Genomic DNA, 20,402 nt, shown 5'->3' on the forward strand with positions numbered 1-20,402 from the left:
CTGATTTGCCCATTCTGAAACAGGCTACCAAAAGTGTTCTTTTATTATGTTGGGTTAGCAGTAATAACATTGTCAAACTCTTCTTCAATTCAAAAATACGAGGGGTGATCTGATCTACCCCACAACAGTGCAATAACTAAAGTGTTTCCTAGCCGGGGCATATAATAACTGCATTCCCCCCTCTGTTATAAGCTTCTTTGAAGCAGAAAAAGAAATTAAGAAAAAAAAAATCCATTTACAGGAATTGTTTTTTCACCAAAGTGATGAAAGACTTGTACTCTGAAAACTATAAAACATTGATGAAGGAAATCAAAGAAGACACAAAGAAATGGAAAGACATTCCGTGCTCATGGATTGGAAGAACAAATATTGTTAAAATGTCTATGCTATCAAAGCAGTCTATGCATTTAATGCAATCCCTATCAAAATACCAATAGCATTTTTCACAGAACTAGAACAAACAATCCTAAAATTTATATGGAACCACGAAAGACCCCAAACAGCCAAGAGGTATCAGAATTTCAGTCTTCAAGTTATACTGCAACACTGTAGTAATCAAAACAGTATGATACTGGTACAAAAAGAGACACACAGATCAATGGAACAGAACAGAAAACCCAAGGGGCGCCTGGGTGGCTCAGTGGGTTAAAGCCTCTGCCTTCAGCTCAGGTCATAATCCCAGGGTTCTAGGATTGAGCCCTGCATTGGGCTCTCTGCTTAGCGGGAAGCCTGCTTCCTCCTCTCTCCCTCTGCCTGCCTCTCTGCCTGCTTGTGATCTCTGTCTGTCAAATAAATAAATAAAAATCTTTAAAATCATAAAAAAAAGAAAACCCAGAAATGAACCCATAATTACATGGTTCATTACTTTTCAACAAAGCAGGAAAGAATATCCAATGGGGAAAACTCCCTCCAACAAGTTCTGGGAAAACTAGTCAGCTACACACCAAAGAATGAAACTGGACTACCTTTTTACACCATACACAAAAATAAACTCAAAAATTTTAAAGTCCTGAATATGATACCTGAAACTATAAAAAGTCCTAGGAGAGAGCATAGGCAGTAATCTCTCTGATACCGGCCACAGCAATATTTTCTAGATATGTTTCCTGAGGCAAAGGAAATAAAAGCAAAAATAAACTATTGGGACTACATCAAAATCAAAAGTTTCTGCACAGTGAAGGAAATCATCAACAAAACTAAAAGCCTATGGAATGGGAGAAGGTATTTTTAAATGACATTCTGATAAAGGGTTAGTTTCCAAAATTGATAAGGAATTTCTACAATTCAACACCCTGAAAACAAATCCAATCAACAAATGGGCGGAAGACATGAACAGATGTTTCTCCAAAGAAGATACCCAGATGGCCCACAGACACACAAAAAAGATGTTCAACATCACTCATCATCAGGAAAATGCAAATCAAAACTACACCGAGATACCACCTTCCATCTGTCAGAGTAGCCAACATCAAAAACTCAAGAAGCAAGTGTTAGTGAGGGTGTGGAGACAGAGCTGCCCTCTTGCCCTGTTGGTGGGAATGCAAACTGGTACAACCACTGCGGAAAGCAGTATGGCAGTTCTTCAAAAAGTTAACAATAGAACCACGCTATGATCCAGTAATCGCACTAGTGGATATTTACCCAAAGAATACAAAAACACTCCTTCAAAGGGATAGGTGCACCCCTGTGTTTACCGCAGCATTATTTACAATAGCAAAACTGTGGAAACAGCCCAACTGTCCATTCCATTGAGAGAATGGATAAAGAAGATGTGTACACATATTTACAATGGAATATTCGGCCATACAAAGAATGCAGTCTTGCCATTTGCAATGATATGGATGGGGCTAGAGGGCAGTATGCTAAGCAAAGTCAGTCAGAGAAAGACAAATACTGTATGATTTCACTCATATGTGAAATTTAAGAAACAAACAGATGAACATAGGGGAGAAAAAGAGAGACAAGCCAAGAAACAGACTCATAGTGGTAGAGAGTAAACCTCTGGTTATCGCAGGGGAGGTGGGTGGGGGATGGGTGTGATCCGAGATGGGAACTTAGGAGCGCACATGTCATGACGAGCACAGGGTGACGCATGAAGTGTGGAATCACTCTGTTGTACCCCTGAAACTAGCATCACATTGTATTTAAGTACACTGGAATTAAGATTAAAAAATCGGAAAAAAAGTAAGCTTCTTTGAGCACTTGTACCTTTTTATTCTGCCCTGGGAGCCAGTCCAATAGTCAATGAGCATTTATTGGGTAAAAATAAAAACACCTCCCTGCTCTGGAAGGTAGCACGCTCGGCAAACCACCATGACCGGAAACCCTGGGTGTTGAAAGGTCCTGTCCAGTGATCGTTCAGGACATGCTGGCAATCAGAGGCAGGCCCAGGCAGTGCGATCGACTCCAGAGATAAAGGTCATTCTGTCACACACCCTGGAAGCTGGGATGTGGGTGTGGGCTTTACTGCCATCACCCTGATGGGATGCTGGTCGCAGGCGGCAGGTGAGAGAGCCAAAGGCAACTGGAGCGAAGGGCACGGAGGTAGTGAGGGGGGTCGCTTGGGCACCAGAGAGAGTACAGACTGTGAATAATTAAACCTCGGGTAATAAGCAATCTCCGAAAACTATTCCCGAAGGGTGGCATGTGAATAATAATGAGTTTATAGGGCCCCCACAGACGTGACCACCGAACCGACTGTCCTCGCGACGCGGAGAGCAATTTACCATGCACGAGTCCACGGTACCAGACTCGTAGCCGGCGCATATCATCCGCGCGGTGATGGTCTTCATGTCGAAGTAGGACTGGCACTGCTCCAGGGAGATGATGCGGACCTCTCCCTCTTGCAGCTTAAAAGGCACTGGGGTTTTAAAAAAGAAAAAGAAGCGAAAGATCTAAGAGGGCAATTTGACTCAAAAATGAGGCTAAGCCGTACAGGTAATGATTACCTCTGCATACCCAGAGAACCATATTTACTTAAAATGCCATTCCAAAGACAAGGCTTGTTTGGCATCAGAATTTTCAGTGAGAAGTGGTGACAGTGGTCATCTAGTCAAACACCTTTATTTTATTAATGAGAAACTGAGGCACAGATGGGATCAATAACTTGGTTAGGTAACGTGGCTCATGCTTTTCCCCTCTTAATATATGCTTCAACAAGAATAACAGCTACATGATGAAAAGAAAAAAATCAAGCCAGGGCCCTGCCCCAGATGGTGGGTTAGCCCAGCTCGTCCATTGGGTCTAACAGGGGAAGGGGGACTCTATCTTATGTTTAAAGACTGTGTCTCACCATGTTACCATGGCTGTTACCATGGCCATTACCGGTGGAAAGAACCTGTAATTCTTTTTTTTTTTCTAAGATTTTATTTATTTATTTGACAGAGAGATCACAAGTAGGCAGAGAGGCAGGCAGAGAGAGAGAGGGAAACAGGCTCCTCGCTGAGCGGAGAGCCCGATGCGGGGCTTGATCCCAGGACCCTGAGATCACGACCTGTGCCGAAGGCAGAGGCTTTAATCCACTGAGCCACCCAGGTGCCCCAGAACCTGTAATTCTTGAAGGGATGATAGAAAGATGTTGAAAGGAACAAAGCCATCCCTTGCTATCAGCAGAGGGAACACACAAATTCTGTTTCTAAGTTCTCACGGAATAATAATGGGTTTCCTGAAGCATAATCTTTTGTTGTTGAGACCTACAAATTATACACATCATTCCCCTTTTAGATAGTGATGGTGAAGCAGTGTATATTATATACAGGGTAGCTTATGGGAAGAAAGAAGCACGTCTGGAAAATCAATATGATGGAAACAGTTTTGGAGAGTTGTTAAAAAAATGGTAATAGGAACCATCACTAACGTTATTGGGTACTAGTGGTAGGTCTGGACGTGCACTCAGCGTTTTCTGGGCCTATGGTCTTGAATTGTTACAATAATCCTGTGAATTAGACAGTTGCTATTATTTTTTTCCACTTTATGGTAAGCTAGGAATTCAGGGTCAATCAGACCTTTCTCACTGAATTCGGACCCCCACCCTTCACGATACACCATATGTGTGGTATGTGTGATGCTACATGACTGTTCTGAGTCTGATGCAGATATTATAGAAACAATACAAGGAAGGGTGATATAAAGTATATCTGCTGTTATATCACACCACATTACTAATTATAGCTTTGAAAAACCAAGGTCTACAGGAATGGTGACGTCATATGTCCAACACTGCCTTCAAAGGTCTTCCATGGGAGCACTTCGGAAGTCATTGACTCACCTCTGTTTCTCGGCTTTTTCTTTGTTGTCAATTGATTATGTAGAAAAGAAACTCAACTTAGCCCAAAACTTATCTGACTAAATTTTAAGGAACAAAAAAATTTGTGCTTCAGATTGGCAGTTGCCAAGGTAGAGAGTGCGACGCCAACATCCCTCACCATTCCCGAGAGCGTGGCGTTACTCTTGAGAAAGTCGGAGCGGCCAGCACTTGCTGTTAAAGAAGCTATCTCATTGATTACAGTCTTATTCTACACTTTTAATAGTTCAAACCAAATGAGGGGGTCCATTATGGGGGCTGGGAGTAAAGAGTACAGATTCTTTAATGTTTACAGGCTTTATATGTTTAAATCACCCAGGGAGCCAAATTTAATCAATTTAAATAGGGAAATAGCAAGTCAGTTTTCTTTCTGGACAGACTCACAGGCTGTGTTATAGATGTTGAGAAGACCAAATGGTAACACAGAACAGGAAATAGGACCACGTGTGCAGCTTGACTGGGGGACTGGAACAGCCCAGCTGCTTGAGAGAGGTGCTGAGAGACTCTGCCTGCGGGGCGGGAATCACTGGTAAGATGGTCTCAAGCCAGGAGGACCAACAGGCCTTCTCTTGCATGGCGGCTCCACAACCTGGGTCGTGGCTCTCTGAGTAGAAAATCTGAGGTGTGGAGAAGGATTTGTGAGGCTGCCTCTGAGTGTGGCAGGTCTAAGTACCGCGAAGTACTGCCCTCTCCCATTTGCCATTTGTGGCTCCACTTCTAGAAGCGGAAACCGGAAATTGTTGCCAAAGTCTGGGAGGTAGCACAGTGGTACTGGGGTATAAAGGGAGAGGCAAGCATTGCTGAGGCTCCTGACTTACTTTTGTTGCCCATGTGTCCCCAGCCCGTGATGTAGCAGTACGTATCGGGTTCCAAGGCCTGCTCTGAGCTGGGCAAGCAGACCGGCCGGACGTAGCTGGTTTCATTGACGTCTTCGCTTAGCTCCACGATGCTGATGTCATAGTCCACCACGGCTCGGCTATAGCGAGGGTGCAGGATGATGGTCTTCACCAGGCGTGTCTGCATGAACGTCGACGGGTGGTCCAGATTGTTGATGCCAAACACCACTTTCCAGACGGCAGCGTTCTCTCGCCTGAAAGAATGAATTCAAGAGCTATGGGCATCTTGAACTCAAATTTAAATTTTGAAATTTACATATGATTTTGAAAATAACTTATTTATGTAAATAATGGCTCTTTCCACACCCAACGTGTGTACATATTAGAGGCCTTTCTATAACGGCCTGACCAGTTCATAAACAGGCATTCTCGTGGAAAGCAAAACTCGTGCTTCTAGAATGGGGGTATTCTGGAAAATAAAACTTGTTTCAGTTTGAAAGGCAGGCGTGGTGGGGGAAGTGTTGCTTGCTTCATTGAGTGGGAAAAATAATAAAAAGACACGAAGAAGAGAGAGGAAATTCTGGCACGTGGAGAGTCCTGAAAGTTAAATGAGTGAAGTGTTTTTAGATGCACTGACTAGAATAATCCCAGCAAGAGTTCAAAAACAATGCAGTCTGAGACTGACCACTGGAAGTCGCGGGTCACCTTTTTAAGCATTCGGCTTGAAATTTTCAGAAGGTTCCCTTGAAAACTTGCCATTTCTCTGAGGTACTTGCTCCTTCTTGGAGGAATGTCTTAGCCTCGACTTTTTACTCTTCTTTCTTTTTATATATTTTTGAAGATTTTATTCGTTTATTTGTCAGAGAGAGAGAGCGTACACACAAGCTGGGGGAGTGGCAGGCAGAGGGAGAAATAGACCCCCCACTGAGCAGGGAGCCCAATGTAGGACTCTATCCCAGGACCCCGGGATCATGACCTGAGCTGAAGGCAGACACTTAACCAACTGAGCCCACCCAGGTGTCCCTCCTTTCTTTTCATTTTTCCTCCTGTCTCCTCTTCTTCTTTGTTCTCAAGTCTATGTCCAAGTGTCCCAGGGCTCTTTTGTCCATCTTCTTATTCCATGATAAGATTATGGAATCTAATTATCCCCTTTAAGATCTCATGGAGTCCAGTGGTTTTTAAATGCCACCAAATCCTCGGAACTCCCAAACGTGCATCTCCACCCTCCCAACTGAGCTGCAAACTTAAATATACAATTATCCATTTGACACACTCGCTTGTATGTTTAATAAGAGCTAAGAATTTTCAGTGCTTCTCATGTATTTGACTATGCTCTAAGCATTCAGAATTCATCTTACAGATATTTAGTATTTATAACCATGTGGCAGAGCTGAATCATCTCTTTCTCTTATCCCAACACCATCTTCATCAGCAAGTCTTCACCACTCCACTTTCAAATATACCCTGAATCTTGCTATTTCTCCTTCCTCCGCAATCTATCTTAATATAAACCACTGTCATGTACTTGGATGACTGCAATGGTCTCCCAGTTGGTGGCCTTTCTTCTACTCTTAGCACACTGGGCCCATTTTCCTCACGGCAGCAGAGTAATCTTTTTAAAAACAAAATTAGATTGAGTCCATTTCCTGCTCATAATTCTCCAGGGACTTTGAGTCACACTTGAGATACACTGTAGACTCCTCATGGCCTCTAAGCTGACCCGCTCCATTCCAACCCCAAGGACTTTCTCTTTTTGGATACGCGGAGGACACACCCAACCCAGAGGCTCTCCCCTTTCTGTTCTCTCTGCTCCCATATGGTTCTGACCTTAACTCCTTCTCTTCTTTGAGGTCTCAGCTCAAACACCACCTCTTCCCTACTACCCTCCTTGGCCACCCAGTCTAGGCTTCATTCTGTCCCCATCACTCTCTACTCTTGACCTTGGTTTAATTTCCATCTCACTGATATCAATGGCATTGGCACAGCTGTTTGTCTGTTCTCTGCCTTGTGCCCAGAATGTAAGTTCGGTGAGACCAGGGACTAGGTTGGTCTTGTTCTCTGCTGTATTCACAGGGCCTAGGAACTAACATGCAGTGGCTTCTCAACAAGTGTTTGTTTAAGGACAGCCCAATGCATGTTGTTTCAAAATATGTACTATGGGCCAAATCCCGCCATATAGGCAAGGTCTGTTCTTCATCAGTCCCTCTACCCTCTCTTCCATTCCCAGTCCCAGTCCACTCTGGACAACCAGAGTGGGCCAGGAGCAAAGGAATGGATGTGGAGAGGACTACAGTGCTAGTGGGGCTTTCCGAGCGGATACTCCCTCCTCAGGGGTAGGGTAAGTGAGCCATGCCACCTCTGGCCCCACTTGGGACCTTGTCCAACTAAAGTAGGTTGATTTGACCCACTAAACAGTTGTTTTTCAACCCAGGCTTTTAAACACTGATTTTCTGGGCATCACCCCATGTCAATTCCAAGTTTTGGGCTGGGGCCTGGGAATCCAGACTTTTAAGAGTCTTAGATTAAAACTCACCCGCATTCCTCCTTTCCTTGGCATGCTTTTCTTCATTGTGTTCTCATGCATGGCAAAGATTACCCTCTCAGAAGGGTAGGAAAGAAGTGGCCAAGGTCAGCATTCAACCTGTTTATGGCATTGCTGGATTCTTGGAGTACACTACTGAAAGACTGCTCTATATGGCCCGCACATTCTATCCTTTTCCCATTGTGAAAAATAATAATTCTAGCACTATACAAATAGGAATTGATGTCATTCTTCGTGATATGGGTATTAGATATAGACATATAGATAGGTATATATTTATAGCAACTCCTTCATGCCAAATATTGTGCAAGGATTACAACAAGCAAGAAAGACATGATTCCATCTACACAAGCTTGAGTGAAGATGAACAATTAAAGAAACAATCATAGTAAAATGCAGGAAGCGCTATCTCATGAGCATTATAAGATGATACTACAGAATTATTTTCATTAAATAAAGCCATCACTGAAAGAACATGTCTTTCTTTTCTTTCCTTCCTTCCTTCCTTCCTCTCTCCCTCCCTCTTTCTTTCTTTCCATCTTTCCTTCCTTCCTTCCTTCCTTTTCCTCAATCCCCTCTTTTCTCTCTCTGTCCCTCCATTCTTTCTCTTTCTCTCCCTCCTTCCTCCTCTCCCTTACTTCCTCCTTTTCCTCACTTCTCCTTCCTCCCTTCCTTCCCTTCTTCCCTTGTTACTTCCATTTTATTGTCCATTTTATTGTCCACAGAAGTAAGTGCATGACCATTTGAGAAAATCAATATTCACTTGAGATTCTATTTAAGGCATCTGAAATCAAGCAACAATTTATGTCAAATTTCTGCCTATTTAATAGCTTCTTGACCTTGTTTCAGAGCTACTAGATTTTGCTTCTAACAAATATTCATCCATTTGCTCAAATAACGAGCAGTATTTCAAATAGTTGAATACTGCAAATTATTTGTAACAAGATGAAATAACAAATTTCAGACTTAATTACTATATTGTGCTTAATCTAATTCTACGAGCGAGAAATAAAACTGCTAAATGTTATAACTTGTACCTAGTAGTTTATTGCTACACAAGCTACTATCCTTATGGCATTAACATCACCAAAAACAAACACACCAAAAAGTACATAGGAAATTTACATAATTTTTGTAAATAGTGAGGATATTGTTTTTTCTACATTTTCAGTGTGATGGAAAAAATGAAGTCTCTTTAATGTTTTTTTTTTCCTCAAGTCTGGTAAAACCCAGGAAAACCACAACCTGTTGTTAGAAATGGGGATGTGAGGGGCACTTGGGTGGCTCAGTGGGTTGAGCCTCTGCCTTCAGCTCAGGTCATGATCTCAGAGTCTCGGGATCAAGCCCCGCATCGGGCTCTCTACTCGGCAGGGAGCCAACTTCCCCCTCTCTTTCTGCTTACTTGTGATCTCTCTCTCTATGTCAAATAAATAAATAAAATCTTGAAAAAATAAAAAGGAAATGGGGATGTGAGTGAGGGAACTGTGTATCAATGGTATATGAGCGTATTAAACACATGCTGGAGAGAATGAGTCAGGAATAATGGCAGAGACAGCCCTGTCTTGGTGGAAGCAAAAAGGGGAAAGAAAATTTAGGGCAATATTAATGCCACATGAGTCTAATTTCAGTGCATATATACCCTCTGTGGAGAAACACATAAGAACAAGCTATGTTCATATGGGCTTTTCAATGAAAAGAGTTTTGAGGGACAAAGGAAAAAAGACAAGTATAGCTGCTGAAAATCTTCACCACAGGGGGACTTTTTCAAACTGAGCTGTCAGACCTCAAATCAGCAGCATAGAGAACTGGCACATCTTAAAGAAGTTTCTGCAAAGACCCCTTCATGCTCTGGGAGGGACGAAGCAGGAGAGGAAGCCCAGTGAAAATCAACCATTCACAATGAAAATGGCTGAAGAAGACGTTAAGAGACCCTTTTCTCCTTTGAGGAAGACGTTAAGAGACTAGCTCCACATGGCATTTCCTGGTCTGAAATTCACATTTCTTGTCTAATTTATTCCATGCTTATACACTGCTATAACCATGGATACACTTTACAGAGAACATTGAGATAATACGATTTCAATGTAGAATTCTTCAATCATCAGCTCTAGAAAGAAAGCCCGGCTATGTATACATTTTAGATGACATGCAGGAAAATTTATACAAAATTACAGGCACACTGCCCTTCGTCATAAGATCCAGTCAATTTGGCTTACGATTTGCCAGTCTGAACCCTAGTTAAGATACATAAATGCCACATTTTTACTTACTTCAGCTAGCCAGGTTTAGAGATTTTCTATTTTCATCTTTTCTGAAAAGCATAAAATTTCCCTTTCTTTCATCCTTTCTGGTTTTGCTTTAATATCATATATTTAACATTTATCATTTTAAGGAAAGAAAATTAATATTTATAATTAACACCTGTGATATAAATCACCATATTTTACAAGTCTTACTCCAGAAATAACACAGCTAAGTGGTGATTTGGAGGCAGTTTGATTTGGAGGTAGTTTGAAGGTGACCAAATTTGCACTAAGAAATATCACACAATAGCATTTGCTGTTCTACAAATCTCACAACCCTCTTACTTTTATATATATATATATGTATATATTTAAATGTATTAAATATATATATATATTTAATACAGAGAGAGAGAGAGCACAAGTAGGAGGAGTAGCAGGCAGAGGGAGAGGGAGACACAGGCTCCCTGCTGAAAGACTCCATCCCAAGATCCTGGGATCATGACCTGAGCCAAAGACAAATGCTTAACCAACTAAGCCACCCAGGCATCCCAACTGTCTTACTTTTAATATTGTGCTCTGCCCTTGGTATTTGTAAAGGAATTCTCTTTGACACATCCAGGGAACAGACGTTAGAGTGGGGTGATCAGAGACTAAATATGTGCGGGGACTGGGCAGGAGTCATAGCGGAGAGTCAAATCACTGGCTCTCCCCATCTGGAGGGTCATCCACTTCCCTGTTCCTGTTTATTCATAGCGGAGAGTCAAATCACTGGCTCTCCCCATCTGGAGGGTCATCCACTTCCCTGTTCCTGTTTATTGCTGTCATGTTGGAAAGCCAGGTAGGACCTGACCTTTTCAGTGTTCAAGGGAAGCCAGAGTTCTGGATTCTTTTTAAGGTATCTGCAGTTTTCAATGTTGCCCCCCCCCCCCAAAAAAAAAACAAAAAAACAAAAGGCAATACAATAAGCAAAATAAACCAGCAGCCTAGATTTATAGTAGTATGAGCTCTACTTCATAGCTTTCCTAGTATGTCTATACACTTTATTTCAAGGGATCTTGCCAACTGTGAGATGTAACAGGAATTCTTATTCCTTTTCAGAGAAGAGAAAGCAGTGACTCATAGCAGATGAATGACTCATCTAAGGTCACAAAGGTAGTCAAGGATGGTAACAGACCAGAATGCTGGTTTGCTGGTTACCAGCAAAAACCCCTAGACCACACCTTCACCTTTTCTACTAAACTTCTCTGGAACAAAAAGGAAGGTCCACAGGCATCTACATAGGAATCAGGTACTGGCCACGGAGAAGGGCGTCACCTGGTGGGCTCACTGGAGGGTGACAGGATGGCAGACAGCAGGAAGAGATCTTCTATTTCCTGAACATATCTCCTGGGCATGATGGGGAATTAGTGACCAGCGGTGAAATTACAGAAGGTGAACTATCCTGCTCTCCGGGGTCCAAAAAAGCAAAAGAAGAGGGTAGTCAGATACATATCCTAGAAATTCAAGAATCCGATTACAGAATGTTTGGAGAAAAACAAAAAGGCAGACATGATACTGTATCCAGGGACTCTGAGAGCAAGTCCAGATCAAGAGAGAGGAGAGAAATAAAATGCCAGATTCTGATGCGGGGCCATCACAAGTGACTGCGATAAGAAAATGAAGAATCAGGGGCGCCTGGGTGGCTCAGTGGGTTAAGCCTCTGCCTTCAGCTCAGGTCATGATCTCAGGGTCCTGGGATCGAGCCCCGCATCGGGCTCTCTGCTCGGTGGAGAGCCTGCTTCCCCCTCTCTCTCTCTGTCTGCCTCTCTGCCTACTTGTGGTCTCTGTCTGTCAAATAAATAAATAAAATCTTAAAAAAAAAAAAAAAGAAAGAAAAAAAAGAAAATGAAGAATCAGGGGCGCCTGGGTGGCTCAGTGGGTTGGGGCCTCTGCCTTCGGCTCAGGTCACGATCTCAGGGTCCTGGGATCGAGCCCCACATCAGGCTCTCTGCTCAGGGGGGAGCCTGCTTCCTCCTCTCTCTCTCTGCCTGCCTCTCTGCCTACTTGTGATCTTTGTCTGTCAAATAAACAAATAAAAATCTTTAAAAAAAAAAAAAAGAAAAGAAAAGAAAATGAAGAATCAGCTAAAGGGAATGTGCCTGCATCAGGATCCCAGAGCTTTGCAACCGCAAACTCTACCACAGAAGAGAGGCATGACAGTGTAACAATTACTGGAAAGTCTTAGTCATAGACTGAGCAGGGGCTTGTTTAAAAAGGAGAAAAGTAGGAAACATAAAAAGGGCTTCTCCATGAAACGATATGCAAAAACGAGTAAATGGGGAAATTTCTGTCTGTAGAAAATAATATTAATAAAGAGCTAAGACAAAACAGAACTGTCTCGAGCTTCCTTTGCTTCCAATGTCTTCATTCAAAAAGGATGTTCTCCAGACAATATGCCAAAGAGTCATCTTCCATTTGATAAAACATACAGGTGTTTAATACGTGACAATGCTGAACTGATGTGTGGTCTGAGATTTGGGAGGACTCAGTGAGACATCATTGACCTTCAGTAGATGAACTGACACTTCTAGTTCCAGACAAATTATAGTCCTACTTACTGAAAGAACTGCACGTATTATTACTAAGAAATATCTAGAAGGGGCTGGTTAGGCAGTTAACAAATATTTATGAGTGGCTGCTATAGGCCATGCTGAAAAAAATGAAAACACAAGGGTGAGGAAGAAAGACAATTCGTGCCCTCATAGAGATTTCATTCTACTGAACTAAAGAATATATAAAGAAATAAGATATTCTGGAGCACTTAGAAGTGACAAAATAGGGTTATATGATGGATGACTGAGGGGGTTGATTTCACTGTAGCCAAATAGTTAGGGAAGGTCTTTGACAAAGTCATACTTAGAGACTTTAATGACCAGAAGGAGGTTGCTTTGTGACTCTACCTGCAAAAGCAGCAAGTTCAAACATCCTGAGGTAGAAATGAGCTTGGAAAATTTCAGACACACAAAGAAGGCTTGATGTCGGCAGCCCATGAACCATGGGAGAATAGGGGGAGATGTTGTCTAAGAGGTAGGACTAGATCTTGAAAGGCCATGATGAGGAGATTTTATTCTTGTTGTAATGGGAAGGGTTTTAAGCATACCTAGATCTTGGACTTCTAGCTTCCAGAACTGTAAGATAATAAAATTCTGTTGTTCAAGCCACTTAGTTTATTATTTTGTTATGACAGCCCTAGGAAACTAATATAATAATGAGCCCTGGTATGATGATGGCTTAGAATAGGATTATAGCATGAAGATGGTGAGAAGTGCTTTGGTTAGAGATAATTTGAAAGAAGATCCTACAGAAGTTATTATTAGAGTAAATGTGAGAGGAATTAAGGATGATTCCTAGGTTTGACAAATGAATGGATAATGATGATTTTTACTGAGATGGGGAAAGTTTCTGAGGCACACAATTATTTGATCAGGAGGTGAGGTAAGAAATCAAATTTTGTTTTGGCCATTAAAGTAGGATGTTTATTGCACACTCAAATGGACATCTCATCTCATCTAGTTATATACACATGTTTAAAGTCTGTGGGTAGGGGTGCTGGTTGGGAAAATTCTGGGCCGGGCTGAAGATATAAGTTTGGAAGTCATGAATAAATGTATGATATTCATATTTATATTCAAATATTATATTCATAATAATATTCATATCAATACTTGTATTCATATTTGTTCAAATATGTACATGTATTTGAAACCATATTATGAGATGACTGCAGACAGATAAGAAAGCCAAGAATCGGGTCCTTGTCTTAGCTCGGGATGCTATAACAAATTACCATAGAGTGAGTGACTTAAATAATATATATTTATTTCTCCTCGTTCTGGGGCCATGGTTAGGTTCTGGTGGAGATATACTACCTAGTTTATTGATAAAAATCTTCTTTTTGTAACCTCATATGGCAGAAAAAGGTAGCAAGTACTCTTCTTTCTATGTGGACATTATTCCCATTTTGGGGTTTCCATCATCATGATTTAATTACCTCTCAAGGGCCTCACCTCCTAATTCCATTCTGTTGGAGGTTAGAGTTTCAATATGTGCATTTGGAAGGGAAACAAAGCCTGCAGCCCATAATAGCTCTGGAGCATTAAAGCATTCAGTGGCCTAAAAAAGGAAGAGATGGGAAAAGAGAGGAAAACAGGAATATTTTTGATATTCTAAAATTAAAGTGAAGAAAGTATTTCAAGACAGATGTGATGATGAAATACTAAGGAGGGTTCCAATAAGTTGGAAACTGAAAAGTCACCACTGGATATGGCAAGATGGAAGTCATCAAAGACTTTGCTGTATCTGTGACATATCTGTGATGACCGTGATGAGAGCTCAACCAGAGTGGGCTGAGGAGAATATGGGAAGTGGAAAAAGGGAGACAGTGACTGTACGAAAGTCTGTTGGGAGTTTTACTGTGAATTCCAGGCAGAATGAGCAATAGTTGAGGAGAGATGGAAAATCAAGAGAAGGCGACTCAAGTTAGTGATATCAAGTCAAGTTTGTTGAAGAGAATGATCCAGCAATAAGGGAATAATTGATGCAAAATGGAAATGATGATTTTAAAAATAAAGTTTTTAAAAAGATGAAGGTGGATACGATTGTCTTAAATAGAAACAGAGACACATCTACGTTAATTTAAGGGAAAGAAGGGGATGTGGCCATATTTACAGGTAATTTGTTGGGGCTAAGGGTAAGACAAAGGGAAATGTACGATGGTGTCTGTTTTCTCCATGAAGTACGATGTGAGACCAATGGAGGGTGAGAGGATTAAGGGAGAAAGGAGATGTCAGGAAGTTGTCTCTTAGGGTAGAAAAGTGACTTTACTATGGAGGTATATTGGAAGTGTCCCATATTATTAGATGCTCATTTGAAAAACTCCCATTTTTTGTGACCCCCCAGAAACTATGAGGCTTGGCACATATTTTAAGCCAACTTCCAGCCACATCCTAAACCCAGATATTTTCCACTGGAGAGAGGAGGATGAGAGAGAATTTCTCCATAGGAGGCAGCACAGTGGCAAGCATAGAATCAGGTCATTGTCACCAAGGACCTTTTTTTTTTAATATAATTTTTTATGTTTTGTTAGTCACCATACAGTATATCATTAGTTTTTGATATAGTGTTCCATGATTCATTGTTTGCATAAAACACCCACTGCTCCATGCAACATGTGCTCTCCTTAATACCCATCACCAGGCTCACCCAACCCCCCACTTTCCTTTCCCCTCCCCTCTGAAAACTGCAATATGATTCCTGGAGTCCATAGTCTCTCATGGCTCATCTCCCCCTCTAATTTCCCCCTCTTCATTTCCTCCTTTCTTCTCCTAATGTCCTCCATGCTATTCCTTATATTCCACAATAAGCGAAACCATATAATACTTGTCTTACTCTGTTTGACTTATTTCACTCAGCAAAGTCTCCTCCAGTCCCATCCATGTTGATGCAAATGTTGGGTATTCATCTTTCTGGATGGCTGAGTAATATTCTGTTGTATATATGGACCACATCTTCTTTATCCATTCATCTGTTGAAGGGCATCTCAGCTCCTTCCACAGTTTGGTATTGTGGCCATTGCTGCTATGAACATTGGGGTGCATATGGCCCTTCTTTTCACTACATCTGTATCTTTGGGGTAAACACCCAGTAGTGCAATTGCTGGGTGATAGGCTTATCCATCACGACCAGGTGGGATTTATCCCTGGGATGCAAGGGTAGTTTAACATGTACAAATCAATCAATGTGACAGAACACATAAATAAGAGCAGAGACAAGAACCACATGGTCCTCTCAACTGATGCAGAAAAAGCATTTGACAAATTATAGCATCCTTTCCTGATTAAAATTCTTCAGAGTTGTTGGGATAGAAGGAACATTCCTCAATTTCATAAAAACCATGTATGAAAAGCCCACAGTGAATATCATTCTCAATGGGGAAAAGCTGAGAGCCTTTCCCTTAAGATCATGAACGTGACAAGGATGACTACTCTCGCCACCATTGTTCAACATAGTACTGGAAGTCCTAGGAACAGCAATCAGACAACAAAAAGAAATAAAAGGTATTCAAATAGGCAAAGAAGAAGTCAAACTCTCTCTCTTCGCAGATGACATGATACTTTATGTGGGAAAACCCAAAAGACTCCACACCCCAAATTACTAGAACTCATACAGCAATTCAGTAATGTGGCAGGATACAAAATCAATGCACAGAAATCAGTTGCTTTCTTACATGTTAAAAATATAACTATACAAAGAGAAATCAGAGAATCGATTCCATTTACAATAGCACCAAAAACCATAAGATACCTTGGAATAAACCTAACCAAAGAGGTAAAGGATCTATACTCTTAGAACTATAGAATACTCATGAAATAAATTGAAGAAGACACAAAAAGATGGAAGAACATTCCAAACTCATAGATCAGAAGAATAAACATCATTAAAATGCCTACGCTGCCCAGAGCAATCTATACTTTCAATGCCATCCCAATCAAAATACCAAAGGATTTTTCACATTGCTGGAACAAAGAATACTAAATTTCTATGGAACCAGAAAAGACCCCGAATTGCCAAGGAAATGTTGAAAAAGAAAAACAAAGCAGGGGCATCATGTTGCCGGATTTCGAGCTATATTACAAAGCTGTGATCACCAAGACAGCATGGTATTGGCACAAAAACAGACACGTAGACCAGGGAACAAAGTAGAGAGCCCAGACATGGACCCTCAACTCTATGGTCAACTAATCTTTGAAGGAGGAAGCAGGAAAAAATATCCAGTGGAAAAAAGACAGTCTCTTCAATAAAAGGTGCTAGGAAAATTGGACAGCTATATACAGAAGAAACTCGACCATCCTCTTACACCATACTAATAAGGACTTTTTAAAACCGCACTTGCTTACTTTTCAGTGCTTCTGGAAAATAGCACCCCAGGGAGGTATGGAACCCAAATGTAGAATTTCTGCTTTAGTGGACACTATTACTGATGGGTATGGATCAAATGGCTTAAGTTGATGGAAAGTAAAAACAAACTGTGAATTATCAGCACAGTTCATAAACACCTAGAAATAAAGAAGGAAACATGAGGATACAACATGATTTAACTTTTAATAGAAAGTCAGACCAAACCTCTCACTTCCTTTTCTGAGTGCACTAACAGACTGTTAGACCAGGAGAGCTGGCAAGAGCAGTGATTTTGTCTTGTGGAGAATGAGTGAGGGAGCTGTCCAGAAGGAGGAAGAAAGATGATTGAGTAAAATTAAGGGTCTAACTGATGTTGACAGTCAGGGACGGTGCTGATATGCCCTCTTGGGTGATGTTCTCCCTCAGCTCTGAAAAGCAAGAATATTAGGACCTGAAAATGTGGTATTCACATTCACTCTTTTTCGGAGATCTGCCCAGTGTGTATGGCAGACAGATCCAGGGACAAAGACCTTGTAGTTCTCAGCAATAGGACTGACGTGATAAGCTTGGTGCACAAGGTTAACTGGGAAGAGAAAGGGCACAAGGAGAAGACTGGGCGACTGAAATCATTGGGGGACACGTGCAGATCAGCAGCTGCTGTCCTGTTGGAGACAAGAGCTGGTTGGGAGAAATCACAGCATGGGTGACATAGCGGGGTTAAGGGTTATGGTCCTGTAGTGAGGTGATCATTTTTCATGTGCGTTTCCTGAAGAGAAATTAGACACTCCTGACAATGACTACTTGTGGGTCAGCCTCAGAAGTTCAGCCTTGAGATTTTTAGAGGCAGAAGAAGACAGAAAATTGCTTGTTAAATTACCCCTGAAAGTCAGTCTTTCTTCCTCAGAAGTGTTGGAAGTTTTGTGATTAGGGCATTATGGGACTTGGTCTGATCAGCTTAGTATCTCATATGTTTTTAATTCTCATTTGGGATTTTTAAATACTCCATAAGACAGCAAAACAAACTTGTCTTTAAAAAAAAAAAAAAAAAACAATATAATTAAAAGAGACAGGCTTGAGAAGACCTAAAGATGGGTCCACGCTGGGCCTTGCCGAAGTATGGAATCACACCATGAAGTGAATCCCGTTAATTCCAGCAGCTGAGAATCAGGCTTACAATGAGAAGTTCTCGAAGTCTGCAGGCCACTGGACAGGATTGTAAAATGGAGTCTGTTATTAGTACACATTCAAGCGAAGGCTTTTTTGAAGTTGGGCAATTTCTAGCTTTTTCTCGACAGGCCAGGTCCCTCTCGACAGTTCTGCTTAGTGTTTCATAAAATTTCACCGAGACCTTTGATATAATATCCATCTCCCTTAACTGTAAACACATATTTCTTCTCTACTGCAAGGTCTCTTGTGAACTTTACAGAGCTGTCGGGCAAAGAGGACGCTTGGACACCACATATGGAAATGATACAAGAGGCCTAAGAACCCGGCGGAACTAGCAGGTAAACACAATTGTTCCTTTTAAAGAACTGTTGGATTTATTTAAGTCATTGTGTTTTGATGAATGTACTCTTTTAGTATCATCTCTGCTTACCACAGGGATATAAATCCAAGACATCTGGAAACATCTGGCCCCTTCCAAAGCAATAACACAGTCATGTATTTCCCAACATACTACAGAGATTCTTCCAATCATTTTGGATCTTACACGTTAAAAATCCTCAAGAGGGGCTTCTGGTTTGATTTTTTAATATTTTATTTTCCCTAGAGGAGCAGTCAACTGGATATGCACATTTTTATTTTATAATCCCTTATCACATTCTGTTTTTTTTTTTTTAAACATCTGCCTCCTTACTAGGTTAGCACTCCAAGGAAAGAAAGGTGTATTCATCTCTGGAACGCCCATGTAGAGCTAAGAATAAATGCTGGGACTCTTGTCTGTAGAAACAAGAGGACCAGTGGGTGGGTAGTTTTGTTTGAGAAGATGAATTATAGTATTGTTAAGATGGTAGCAAGCTGGAACTAACCTGAATGTATATTGCCTGGGGAATAATAGAAAAAGTTATGGTAAATCTAGATAAGGGACTATCATTTAGTTTTGAAAAAGAATGAGCTCGAGCTACACCCATTGACTCAGAGGGAGGTCCATGATATATTGTTGTATGATAAAAACAACAAACAAAAGCACAGACTGGGATTCCAAACTGTAAAAGTGAACAGTGGGACCCTGTACAGAATGCATGTGTGCTTGGCTGTCAAGGGACATTGGCTAGGTTGTAACAGGGGTTACTGTGAGGATGAGGAGAAAGTTGAGAGAGTAGGGAACAAGATAAAAATATCGCTAGCATGTGTTGTGATGAGCACTGGGTGTTACACACAACTAAGAAATCGTTGAGCACTACATCAAAAACTAACGATGGATTATATGTTGGCTAACTGAACATAATTTAAGAAAATACTGCCAGCAAAATGCAAAATTACTCATGCCATAATGCAAAGGGAAAAGGTAGAATGCATGTTTTTGGTAGTAGTTTTTTAAAAGAAAAGGTGACCTTTAGTGAGAGCTCACTGATCACTGTCAGACAAGCTTCTCAAGGCTTTCTACAAGACTAGTTCAACTGTGCGCACCAACCCTGTGAGGTAGGAACTGTTATTTCCCTCATGTCCCAGGTAAAGACTGTGGCCCAGAGAAGTTATGAATCGATCCTTGGTGGCACAATAAGTGGCAAAGCTAAGAAAAACAAAATAGGGGAAAAAAAAGAAATTGCATTTTTTCCTAGAAATTAACCTGATCAAATGAAAACAATCAGTTCAGTTAGGTGACAGAATTATGAGTTATTTTGTTTTGAATTTTTGCTATTATTTAATATTTAATTTTCCTTTGAAATAATTTTTTTTAAATAGGAAAAAAAGTGGCATGATTTTTTTTAAGGTTTTATTTATTTATTTGACAGACAGAGATCACAAGTAGGCCGAGAGGCCGGCAGAGAGAGAGAGAGGGGGAAGCAGGCTCCCCGCTGAGCAGAAAGCCTGACATGGGGCTCGATCCCAGGACACTGAGATCATGACCTGAGCTGAAGGCAGAGGCTTTAACCCACAGAGCCACCCAGGCACCCCAGCATGATAGTTTTTAAAACCTGCCCTCCTGGGGGTGCCTGGGTGGCTCAGTGGGTTAAGCCTCTGCCTTTGGCTCAGGTCATGATCCCAGGGTCCTGGGATGGAGCCCTGAATCGGGCTCTCTGCTTAGCGAGCAGCCTGCCTCCTCCTCTCTCTCTGCCTGCCTCTCTGCCTACTTGTGATCTCTGTCTGTCAAATAAATAAATAAAATCTTTATAATAATAACAAATTTAAATTTATTTAAAATTCAAATTATTTATTTAAAATTAAAAATAAATAAATTTAAAATTAAATTAAAAAAAAAATAAAACCTGCCCTCAAATCCTCCTCCTACTGAGAGGAGATTTTTTTTTTTTCTTCACTTTAGATCTGGGTTAGGCTTGTGAGGGCTCTGACCAGCCACGCAGGAGAGGCACCAT

General features: G+C 41.2%; 1 protein-coding gene across 3 annotated transcripts in view; it reads right to left on the bottom strand.

Moving 5' to 3' along the window:
- The window catches only part of CORIN (corin, serine peptidase), a 249,036-nt gene that overhangs the window by 4,960 nt on the left and 223,674 nt on the right, over positions 1-20,402 (bottom strand). For 2 of the 3 annotated variants that reach the window (XM_047719221.1, XM_047719220.1), the window contains exons 20-21: positions 5,122-5,393; positions 2,727-2,860 (exon numbers count right to left, since the gene is read on the bottom strand). In XM_047719221.1, coding sequence (XP_047575177.1) covers positions 2,727-2,860; positions 5,122-5,393 — 406 coding nt within the window. The remainder of the gene's footprint in view (positions 1-2,726; positions 2,861-5,121; positions 5,394-20,402) is intronic. The other variant, XM_047719222.1, reaches the window with a different exon arrangement.

The sequence above is a fragment of the Lutra lutra genome, chromosome 2, assembly GCF_902655055.1.
Source record: "Lutra lutra chromosome 2, mLutLut1.2, whole genome shotgun sequence".
Lineage (NCBI taxonomy): Eukaryota > Metazoa > Chordata > Mammalia > Carnivora > Mustelidae > Lutra > Lutra lutra.